The sequence below is a fragment of the Gymnoscopelus braueri genome (assembly GCF_963280865.1).
Source record: "Gymnoscopelus braueri genome assembly, chromosome: 5".
NCBI classification, from domain to species: Eukaryota; Metazoa; Chordata; class Actinopteri; order Myctophiformes; family Myctophidae; genus Gymnoscopelus; species Gymnoscopelus braueri.
The window spans coordinates 13789593-13802476 of NC_137606.1; the positions used below are offsets into that span (position 1 = coordinate 13789593).

A 12884-nucleotide genomic window follows, 5' to 3' on the forward strand; every position below is an offset into this window, starting at 1 on the left:
TCTCCATATATAAGCATAAAAGGGACATGGACTGACAGATACAGAGATCTCCATATGTGGGCATATTGGTTGGCTCGGCGGTGCAATGTAGGTGTGAGGACCACGTACCCTCACACCTACCATTCATTAATGAATGCTAGTAAAATAAATATCTATCTACAGTACTGTATTGTACACACACAGCTTCGTCCCAGAGCTTGGCTGGAGCCAGCAGTTGCCTGTCTCAAGTTTTTTTTAAAGCTGCTCTGGTCTAAATTTAGCAGTCACAAATCTATTTATAGCCTCACATTCTCCTTTTCACTTAGAAGCTTAGCCCCCCGTCTCTGAGTTTCCCTATTCTTCCTCTGTCTTTCATCCCCACCCTTCTCGTTCTCTCACTCTTGCTCACGTGCCAGTTGTTGGCTGTGCCACAGAGTGGACTGGGCATGATAAGCATGCAAACAAGTCTACAGAAATGACGCAATGTCTAACTACATACAGTATGAAAGATAATACATGAGAGTCAATGCCAGCATGCTAAGGATGTTGATTGCCCTGCTTGTGTTGACAACTGCAATGCTTCTCCACTCCTCCCCTGCACTCACACACATGCTCGTACGATTGCACGTGTGAGACACACATGCACACATACCCACAGACAGAACTGATATCTATGAATACTAAGTGATAAAGAGAACACGACTCGTGCTCACAATACTGTAGGTTTGCAGGTGCAATAGTTGCATTTTTTTTTTGACTAATGACTATCTTTGCACTTTTGCAAAATATGCTCATAGATTTTTCCGACCACAAAGGTTATAACTACTGCCATTCAGGTGATTATGTCACAACCCTCCAACATGATCATTTCCATAGATTCATTATCCCTGGTGTGACCTTCGCTCCTCCTGGCGACTGGCATCACGTCAAAAGCGTCCTTGAGCAGCACACTTAACCCCCAATTGCCCCCGGTGAGTAGATTGGCTCTTTGCATGGCTGGACATGGCTTATTCAGTTGCAGCTGCCCCCTCCCTTTGGAATCCACTCCCACCTTACATCAAAGTTGGCCCCACTCTTGCCGTGTTCAAAGCCTCCCTCAAAACCCACCTCTTCAGACTTGCTTTCCCCACCTAACTCAAACCAAATCTCCCTTTCTGCTTCTTAGTTTTAGCTTAAGGAGTAAGGAGTATATCCGATTATCAATACTTTTACTTCTGCTCCACTACATCTCAGAGGCAAATATTGTACTTTTTACTCCACTACAATTATTTGAAAACTTTTGTTATTTTGTAGTTTTGAGTTATTAATACAAAACATACATTAACCACTTCAGCTATTTATCAGCTATATATATTTAAATGTTGGCTATTTGAGAATAGCCGATATGATACCTTGTGAAACTGCAAAATGAGTACTTTTACTTTTGGTACTTTACGTATATTTTTTTAATTTGTAAGTAAAATGTGATTGCCGGACTTTTACTTGTAACTGAGTGTTTCTACATTGCAGTGTTGATACTTTTACCTAAGTAAAGAAATGAAGTACTTTTCCCACCACTGGCTATTATCATGTTAAGAATTATATAAAACTAGAAAAAGTGCTCCTCGGAGCACAGGTCTCCGCCAGGTCAGGTAGGTTATTGTGGGGCAGCAATGTTCGGAATTCGCCAATCAGGATGGAATATGAAAAATTGGATGGAACCATCTTGATCACTTGACTATAGAGACAATGGGTACCGATTTGCATGATGTTTGAATTTGTAGGAGTAATATAAAAAAGAAAAGTGTTGCAAAATCGGCCTCCTGGTGGCGCTATAATAGGGCAATGTTAAAAGGGTGGCATTTGTTCTTCAACGTAGTTTGAATGTGCGTGCAAAGTGTCAACGCAATCGGACGCTGCATTCATGATTTGTGGCATTTTGTTCAAAACGGGCCACTCCTGCAAACTTTAGATGTGAATGTTAGCCAATCAGGATGGAATATGAAAAATTAAACAGATCCATCTTGATCACATGACTAGATATGTGAGCTGAGGCGATCAAAGTTTCAGTACAATAAACACACCAAGGACATTTAAGATCAAGCGAAGAGGAACAGTCGATCCAGACTAGATCGACGAGATCATGTGTACCAATTTGCGTGAAATATGGATACATTCTGAAGGCTTAATATCAAAAAATGTGTTTTACAGAAGTCGGCCTCCTGGTGGCGCTATGAAAGGCAAATGTGAAAGATGCAGGGCAGTGGTTTTTCCTTGGCCTCTAGGGAGTGTGCGTGCAAAGTTTCACGCAGATCGGTGCAGTTATAGTTAAAAACACAAAATGGGCCTTTTATAGCACCACCATGAGGCTGATTTGAAAATGTTCAAGTGGCATTTCTTCCTCGGCCTAGTGGGAATGTACGTGTGAAATCTCACGGAAATCGCAAGCTGCGTTCATGATTTGAGGCATTTTGTTGAAAACGGACCAATCCTGCAAACTTTGGAAGCCAACCTTAGCCAATCAGGATGGAATATGGGAAATTGGACAAATCCGTGTTGATCACATGACTATAGAGATACTGTGTACTGATTTGCGTGACGTTTGGATAAAATCTGTAGGAGTACTGTCAAAAAATGTGTTTTGCAAAAAGCGGCCTCCTGGTGGCGCTATAAAAAGCCCATTTGAAAAATTTGGGGCAGAGGTTCTGCTCTGGCATCCAGGGAGTGTGTGTGCACAGTTTCGCTGCGATCAAGCCAACGGTGCCAGAGATTAGCTGTACACAAAACGACAGAATGACGGACACACGGACGGACACACGGACGGACGGACAGGGGGTAAAACATACTCTCTCGCCATGCCTTTCGGCCTGGCGGAGACAATAAAATAAAAGAGCCTTGTTTGTACTACCTGGTGCAAATTAATAACTAATAACTAACACCAACGGAGGAAACCATGCAAGACACCAACCTGCTGATCGGGAGCAGTTAAGGCTGCAGCATAATTCAACCAATTATGAACTTTGTTTGGCTAGGCTAGCCAATATGAACACAATTATTAGGGCACCATTTTGAGCCCAGATTATTGATCTAACCTGATGTCTCCTTAGCTAAAACTCTTGAACTCTCTTCCATTCTCATTTTCCAGCTCAGGACCCAGGCTTGAGGCTTCTCTCTAAATATGTTTATCTTACTCCTGGTGCAAAATGTACTATAGGAGGTCATTTTATGCTGGCTGGTGCCTCCAAATCTTACCACCAACCTCCCTAAATCACCTTCCTCTTTAAGAGTAAACCTCACACAACAAGCAGAAGAGCACGCACACTGATGCATGCACCAATGCACCTGGAGAAAATCCACACGGGCACACACACCTCGTTTGCTTCCCAGAGGAATCCTTATCCATCCAACTGCATACATTTTAATGGCTGGTCATTGGCCCACCTGCCTCGCATTACCCCCAACAGCGCAGGGGTCAATCGATAAAAGGGATATTGTGCTGTGCCCTGGCTAACATGACATGTTACAGCAGCAAGAGCACTGGCTCCTGGGACGCTAATATACTGTAGTCTCATGATATGGAAATGGAGCCCTGCTGTGCAGGCAGCCCGCTGCCAGTTTACAGTGTCAGCTCTGCTGCCGTGCATGGTTAATAAAAAAACATCCCTCCCCAGGTGTGTGGAGTGTGGCGTGTCAATGCTTTGCTTGCCGCCAAGTCGGGCATATTGTGTGCAGAAAATAACATAGGTGACTTCGGACGAAACTGGGCGTTTATGCAATTCTCCGAATTAATTAAAGTGACTACGGTAGATTAATCTAAATTAATCAGTGAGGCTAGTCCAGTGACCATTTGCATTTAATTACATTAACATTTCATTTGAATTAAAAAGCATGAGTCAATCGCACATTAGGGGCAGATACGATCCAGCACAGGATATTAATATTTAAGTACAGCATATGAGGAACAATAGCCGTCAACCCAAGGATATTGAGTAGGGAAGGCTGGTGGGAACAGGATTAAGATTCTGCCAAGCCCAGCAACAATATCAGCTTTCCTGAAAACCAAGGTTTTGAAACACAATTAATCAGAATAAAGTGTCCCCAGAATGAAAACTAATTACACATAACATTTCCTCCATCGGTCAGAGGGTCCACGGTCAAAGCGGCTTCAGTCTGTAGAAAATGTCACTTGGTCTATTTGTGGTACAGTGAGGGTTCCAATGTAATGGGGAGAGCTGTGGAGTGGCAGTTATTGCCTGGTGTCCATCATCTTCGACTACCACACCTGGGGAAATGGTGTGACAAGCTTTAGTGGCCTCAAGGACATCCATGCTTCCGTGCACAGAGCCAATGAACTGCCAAAACCGCTGTCGGATTCCCGCGACAGAGGTCACAGTTGGTTTCTGCTTGAGGCTCAGACACCCCGTAGAGAAGAAAACAAACTAATCTTGGGAGATGAAGAAACCTTCACCTTATTAAGATGTTCTTCTGAGAAAGGGAATTTTGTCTGAAAAAGAAAATCTGTTTTATTTTATTAGTTCTATAGGCTAATAATCAGGCTTGATGGGAGAGACAACCAGTTTAAAATAACAGTAACTCTGTGGTGAGATGAGGGGAGAGTCTATTATGGGCTACAGGACAACCGTACCAGATAAAAGGAATTAAGGAACAAAGATGTGCAATTTGGAACTGCTTATCTGACAAGCAACAGCAGATTGATGCAGATTACTTGAACTTAGTAACTGGTTCTCAGTGCAGTTGTACTGGGTCTGACTTCAGAGATACAATATGGACAAGACTGATTTTCTACTATAGGGACTATAAAGCAGAAGTTCACTAATATCCACAGGGCTGTACTGGGGCACATGAATGGTATATTTGAATCCATAAAATCAGTGGTCGACCCCTTTAACCTCAGCATCCTAAACCCAGATGCCCACTGTCATTAGACTGTGGTCTGAACATTTTCAGCTGATCTTTATTGACCTAGAATGCATGTTAACCAGCTGGCTGGCTCTGATATACTGAACAGTCCATGGCTGGTCTCTATCGCCTAGGGGCCACAGTGGGACCACAGCTTGCTTGTGACAATACATTACGAGAAAAAGGTGGGGTGGGTTATGCTCCTACACTCCTGCCCTCCCCTGCTTATAATGGATGTAATGTAATGGCTGACTTCCCTCCACTTACAGTTCTCTCCATGCAAGGCAGCAGCAGCTAACAAGAGGATTCGATTATCCTGGCACAGATGAAGACTTTTAACCCTGCCCTTGGCCCCAGGGCACAGGGTCAGCCACAGAAGCACAGTCCCTTGGGCATCATAGACGCTAATAATCATATAACATTAGCTAGCGCTCTGCACCTCTGTGACCTTCTAAATGTCGCTATGTATTCCTCCTTTGTTATTTTATTAAAGGAATAGTCTTATACCGTGTGGCTTTCATACCCATCCACTGTTTTGTTTCCTCTTCAAGTCTGTTTTTCTCATATCAGGCTGCACCTCCCATTTTCTGAATCAGGGGCTTTTGTGCTGCCAGGGCATGGGCATCCATATGAATGAGCTGACATAATGATGCCAAAGTGAAGGGCAGGGTGAAAACAATGCTGATAATACAATATAACGGAAGGCATTTTTGCACATCTCAAACTGACTTTCACTTTATTTTTGGCTGGTCAAAGAAAAGGAAGGGTGGTTAACCCTTTATGTGAGCTGAGGCGATCAAAGTTTCAGTACAATAAACACACCAAGGACATTTAAGATCAAGCGAAGAGGAACAGTCGATCCAGGCATTGACTAAGTAATTGTGGTCGCCAGTGAGCCAGTACCATAATCAATGGTGTGATCAGTTCACATTAGCATAGTCGGGTCTATTGAGACCTGATGTCACTAATCATTCGAAGGGAAAGAAAGAGACTTCCTGATACAGATATGATCAATGTGTGTTGTCAGTCAATGACTCATGACCTTTCAGTGGAATCTGCCTGTATAGAGCTTAAAGTGCAACAATCAGTCACTGACAGTGTGAGTCAGGTGTTAGTGTATAGGCCAACAACAGGTGGAAATTAAGGTGAAGGTACACTATAACAGCTTGGGGGCTGCTTCCAGTGACACTACCTCATATCCTGACACGTACAGTACTTCAAAGCAGAAATATCCACTGACTGATCTTTGGTAATCGCCCAAAGCCATCCTACCAAAGGATATAGGTAGGATGGATTTAATAAGAGGATCAGTTTCATGACCGCCAGCTGCTGTCGCATAACTGAATGATGGGATGCATAGGATGAGTGACAAACTGGGATAGACTGTGGTGGGACACTGTATGGACATTAACTAAATAGATATTTAGTAGCATTATGATAGGAGAGGCGAGTTGTAGGTTTGCAGTATATTCCCTCTGACCAGTGAAAAGTCTATGGGAATAACTGCTACTATGAACGTGCCTGTAGGGGAGAGTGGTGTAAGATGAGACACTTTTCACTTAAGCTGTACTTGAACTGGGAACGCATCTGTGTCATTTTAGATTTCTTTGGCTTTTCAAAAATAGCAGATATACAAGCTCAAATCTTTGCTTCTGGGGGGTCCCTGGGAAAAATATTTCGAGATATTTTTTATTTAAAAAAAATATATTTTTTTCAAAAAACTGTTAGGATTCAGATTGTTTTTAAAGAATCGGCTTAATAGTCACGGGATATTAAAACAATCTTGGAATAAATTCAAAAGTTGGGGTACCCACCATAACCTTGGTTAAAAAAATAAATATATTGCAAGCATTTGTTTTGCACCAAAACCACTCCTTGGGCTAAAAACGGCCCAATCTCAATGGGCTTTTTACACAAAAAGTATACCTGGAAAAGGATGGCGATGGCCAAAACCACAGCCCAAGGAGTGGTTTTGGTGCAAAACAAATGATTGCAATGGATTCAGAATCATAAAAACACCCTAGTTTGACCCCTCACATGCTACTTAAAACAGAATAATTTTTTGGGGGGATTTTTAAGGTTATGGTGGGTACTCCAACTTTAAGGAGCTGTCAAAAATTCTCCTAGGGAAACTGCATTTCAGTCTTTGTGAGATGTGTTACTAGACACCTTTACAAACACATTGGTGAAGATTTTTTTAGGTAAGGAATTTATTCCAAGATTGGAAAATATTCTGCTAATATCCCCCGACTATAATGAGTTAAAAGTCCTGAAGCTCCTGGTTGGAGCGGCAAGCTTGGGGGGGGGGGGATATGTGGAGTGTCGCTACTATTCTGTTGTTAAGCCGTGACGTTGCGCCCCGTCAGAACAACTTCCGGGTCCAAGTGTGTATTTTGCCAATATGCGCAGTGCTGTGTCCCTCGCTGTTTTAACAGATCTGAGACTAAAATAACGACTAAAGTGTAATTCTACCGCTTTCCTGGCAACGACAAAGAGAAGAGGAAATCGTTATTTTCAATATATCTATATATAAATATCTATATATTAATGCTGTCAAAATGATCGCGTTAACAGCGGTAATTAATTGTTTGGATTAATTGCTAAAATATTTAACGCATTTAACGCATGCGCAGAATGGCCCGCCCCATACATCCCATAATTCCACCAACACACGTCGCTCACTCGCTCTAGTGTTCCAGCTGGGCGGATGAATGACATGTAAACAACATGGAGCAAGAAAAGGTTGGCCCTCTGGATGGGGAATTTGAGTACAAAAAGAACATAGATGGAACAATAAATAAGCAAATAGTTATTTGCAGGCACTGCAAGAAGGAGTTTCAGTTCCACCGCAGCTCTTCAAGCTTAAAGTACCATCTCAACGCTAAGCATGTTGGGGCTTCCAGTGCAACACCTGGCTTGCGTCAGACCACCCTGAATGAACGCAGGCCAGTAAGCAGGTCCACCTCGGATAAATTAACCAACACAATTGCCAAATGGGTTGCAAAGGACTGTAGACCGATTAGCATCGTTGAAGACAAGAGCTTCGCCGATGTTTTGAAAGTTGCGTCCCTCGACACATCCTACAAGCCACCATCAAGAGGCACACTAATGACCAGAATCCACGCTCTCTATAACAGAGAAAAAAGAAAAAAAGAGGCTTTAGCTCAAGCGGATTATGTCGCCCTGACAGGAGACCACTGGACGTCAGTGAGTAACACTAACTATACTATATAGTGTATATATATAAATCAATAAAATAATTAAATATGCATATAATATATATATTAGCCTACTTTTTACTGTCTGTGATATTAGCATTAAGACCCTTTTTAACCCTCAATGGTTCATTTCTGAAAAAGGAGGTTCTTGTAAAAAGATTTACGGGTTCCGACATGTTTGTTTACAATGAAGAGTGGAGGGCACTGGTGCCTTTTGGACCCGGAAGTGACGTCGGACTACAAAATGACGTCAGACTTAAAAACCGAATACCGCCGATCAGGTGAGTGTCTCCACAGGGCCAGCCAGTGTAGTGACGGCAGAGTGCAGCACCACCAGGCAGTGTTGATTTCGTCGACTAAAACTATGACGAAAATCTTTCGTCGATTACCTTTTTTCCACTGACGAAAACCAAATAAAGACTAAATAAAAACTAAGCTATGATGACTGAGCTATGATGACTAAATATATTGACAATTTCGTCAACAAATAAAAACTAGACTAAAATGTTCGGGAGGGACTAGTGGAGAAGAGATCCAGTAGAAAGAGCCATTTTATGTTTGGTTGCGGTCGGGTGTTGCGCTCTGAAAATAGCCGATCTACAAGCTCACAACGCGATCTGCTATTTTCAGCATACAACCAAGTGTAAAATCAGCCATTACGACGCCATCAAGGCACCGCCTTTTAGTCAACTAAATCAACTGTAGATTTAGTAAACTATAATCTTATGATATTTAGTCGACTAAAACTAGACATTACATTACATTACATTACATTACATTACAGTCATTTAGCAGACGCTTTTATCCAAAGCGACTTACAATAAGTGCATTCAACATAGGTAGGGAACGAAACTACTAATCACCAGAAGTCCTAAGTGCATTTTCTGCTCAGACAAGTAACCAAGAGTATACCTATAGCGCTACGGTAAATGTGCAATATATCAGCTACCTACTTTCTTAAACAGATGAGACAAATATCAAAATCAAATGAGCAAGAGATAAAACAAATAAGTGTATCGACTAAACAAGATCCAATAAAACAATACAATAATAAAACAAGAGTTTGTACAACTAGTTAACAACAAGTATAGGCAAGGCGAAGAGGAAGGGTAGTAGTTTCCTGAAGAGGTGGGTTTTCAGCCTGCGGCAAAAGATGGGCAGTGACTCTGCTGTCCTGACATCAGTGGGGAGTTCATTCCACCACTGTGGGGCCAGAACAGAAAAAAGTCGTGACCGTGTAGATCGGCCAGAAGGACCCTTGAGCGACGAGGCAATCAGTCGCCCCGAGGTGGCAGACCGAAGTGGTCGGGCAGGGGTGTAAGCATCAACCATAGCCCGGAGGTAAGAAGGAGCTGTTCCTTTCACTGCTCTATAGGCTAGCGCCAGGGTTTTAAACTGGATGCGAGCCGCTACGGGGGAGCCAGTGTAGAGAACGGAGAAGGATAGTTGTGTGGGAGAACTTGGGGCGGTTGAACACCAGACGAGCCGCAGCTTTCTGAACAAGCTCCAGAGGTCTGATGGCAGATGCCGGAGCACCAGCAAGGAGGGAGTTGCAGTAGTCCAGGCGGGAGATGACAAGAGCCTGGATGAGCACCTGGGCTGCCTTCTCTGTGAGGAAGGGGCGAATCCTCCTGATGTTGTAGAGGAGGAATCTGCAGGACCGTGTCACTGATGCGATGTTTGCCGAGAACGACAGTTGATCGTCCAGGGTCACACCCAGATTCTTCACAGTCCGAGTTGACGTCACCACAGCATTATCAATGGTGATGGCCACGTCTAGCCTTGCCTTCGTCTAGCCTTGCCTTTGTTCGTCTAGCCTTGCCTTTGTTCGTCGCTTTGAAGCAGGTGGTATAACACCACTTCAAGTGATTGCTAATTGTCTGCCAGGAGTGATGGGCCAAATCACAGACACTTAGCAAGGCACTTGATTGGGCTAGCCTGGTTAACTGCTCAACTGCTTTAAGCCTCCTGCTTCAAACACAAAGGCTAATACAAATACAACTAATACAAACTTAAAGCACTGATATACTTTAGCACTTAAAGTACAACTAATAGCAACCTGTTAGATAAGAAAATCCTATACTTACAAAACCCCAGATGAGTTTAGTAGCTCAGGTCTCTACAGAGTTAGAAGGCACAAACTAACACATTTTAGATGAGTAAAATAAGATTAAAACTAAATAGAATTTTAATCAAAAGACTGTGACTACAACGAAATCAAAATTTGCTGTCAAAATTGACACTGCTCCTATAGGACAGATCATTGAGGGAAGGTATATGTGCCAATTTCTGTTCTCAGCTTGATGTGATGACACCTGCACACTAGGGCATTAACGAATAGTGATTTATGGTATTCGAATTATTCGACCCAAAAGTATTCGAATAGTCGATTATTCGGTTTGATTATAAAAAATTAAAAAAATTAAAAATTAAAAAAAAGTTTTTTTTTTTTTTTTTTTTTCAATTGCATTGATGACTCGACTCAAGGAATGCGAGTTGACGTCACACCAGAGATCACAGCTACGTGTCAGCTCTAGAAAAGCCACTAAAAAAAAAAAATCATTAAAAAAAAAAAAAAAAAATGCATTTTTTTTTTTTCGACTATTTTTTCGAATAGTCGAATAGTGGTTTGATAGTCGAATAGTCGGTTTGATATTCGAATATTCGAATATTCGACTATTCTGTGAATGCCCTACTGCACACTAGCAAAACTAAACAATAAAAGCCTGGAGATCGAGGCTACCTGCACGCTGACTGACCAGCTGGAGACAGCTGCTGAGTTGGTTCTGATCAAGTGTTTTACTATTTAAGCTGCTTACCCTGCCTCATTCATCACTGGCTCTCCTTGCTGGAGGAACACTTCCATCGGGCGGTAAGCGATACACTCCACTTGTTCTCTATCCTATCGCACATTTACTGTGGTTAGATGATTACCTGATATTGTTGTTTTAATTCTCCGTTGTAGGCAAAATAGGAGAGCGACTGAATACTGGGTATGCCAGAAGTGAGTCATGATATATTGAACACAATTCGCAAATGCCAACCTATGTCTTATAGAGGCTGATATTCAGTTACTGTAAGTGTTTTGTCTCTGTGGAGAACAACAGCAACACTTCCAGGATTATTTGGTCACAAAATGTGCCACAGTAATTGTTGATCTTCGACTAATATTGATCAGTAAAGGGATTGTAATAATCCATGTCACTGTGCCAACATACATTGTATGTGTTTGTATGTCATACAAACACAAGCAATTACAGCTTCTCTAGGCTTTGGAGAACGAGGCCTTTCCAACTTGACCCGTCATCTAAATGCTCCACAAACATCATTCTTCTCTCCTCCTGCTTTTTAGAGCTGGTCATCATACAAAATATCTTTATATCATGTCCTTTGGATCAATGTCCAGCAATCAGACATATTTTCATAGAGTCATTAATGCCCAGACGCCAATCCGTTTTTATAATAATATATAACTTGCTGCTCAGAGATTCACACATACTCCACTCGTGGAGTGTGTGATGGACAGATAACTTTACCTCTACCAAACTCCAATTCCATGAAGAGAGCTGCATTTTATAGGTCAATTGTACTTTGGAATAGTCTTCCAAGTGAGATTCGAAACACCAGAGAAAAGGCCAGTTTTAAAAGGAAACTTCAAATTCATATAATGTATACTCAAAACATACAATAACATCTATTCTTACATACCAGATTGATAGTGCTACTTTTTAAATCTGCTGTATCCCTGTCGGTATCTCTTTTTATGTGATTGACATTAAGAAGTCAGCTAATGGGGATCCGTTTAAATAAACAAACAAAACAAAAATTCAGAAAAATCTTTCACAATAATTCAGATTCATTGCCCTGTTGTCTCTTCAAATAAATGCAAATAAGAATAGATTAATGAGCCAGATACGCACCCCACTGACATTTTCTGGTGCAGTCTAGGGAGTTGGTGTGGACTTATCTGCAAACAGTGATCTACCCTAGAACACTAACCATGGGTGAATTTCACCCGAACAATTGTAATTATGTGATTTTCATAATGTTGCTGATGTCTGAGGTGGGCGGGTCCTTAGGTACCTTCAGGACGCTCACTGACGTCATAGAAGGTAGGTTTGTTTCCCTGCCCCATCCCTGTTTTTGAGCGGCTCCTATAAGAGGGTTTAGGACCCATCCGTGGTGAAAGTTTTTCTTTCCGTCGTGAAAATGTGTCTTTCGCTGTGACGCCATGCTGTGGAAAACACGCCCATAGGCTAAGCTTTGCAGGACGTGCTGTGATTGGCTAGCGAGACACATGATGAAATTAACTTCAAACTTCGCAGACGCGCTGTGATTGGCTAGCGAGACGCATGATGAAATTAATAATAATGTAAAAAATCACACCCAGTGTGAAGTGGGCGGTGTGGTCATCACAGTGGTCATCATAGTGATGGAAGCTCACTTCAGAAAATAATCTTTATTAAAGTCATATTCTGATGTGACTCATAGTGATGGAAGCTCACTTCCAAAGAAAAGGGATTTTGGGAAGTCCATAATCTTATTTATAGGTTATTAATGTCATCATGTGTCTCGCTAGCCAATCACAGTACTGAATAGAGTCAGCCAATAGAGTCAGCCAATCACAGTACAGCTAGGGGTCTACTAATGAGCCAATCACAGTGCAGGAAACTAATACTAATGAGGTGTCCCAACCCCACTTATAGGGGCGGCTACACCGCCCAAAAATGGAAGCACGTCACTTCGCAGGACGTGCTGTGATGGGCTACCGAGATGCATGATGAAATT

General features: G+C 42.1%; 1 protein-coding gene across 1 annotated transcript in view; it reads right to left on the bottom strand.

The window, feature by feature from the left end:
- Positions 1–3959: 3959 nt before the first annotated feature.
- The window catches only part of slc36a4 (solute carrier family 36 member 4), a 211642-nt gene continuing 202717 nt past the window's right edge, over positions 3960–12884 (bottom strand). Inside the window, exon 11 of the mRNA XM_080429498.1 lies at positions 3960–4010. Coding sequence (XP_080285624.1) covers positions 4009–4010 — 2 coding nt within the window. The 3' untranslated portion in view covers positions 3960–4008. The remainder of the gene's footprint in view (positions 4011–12884) is intronic.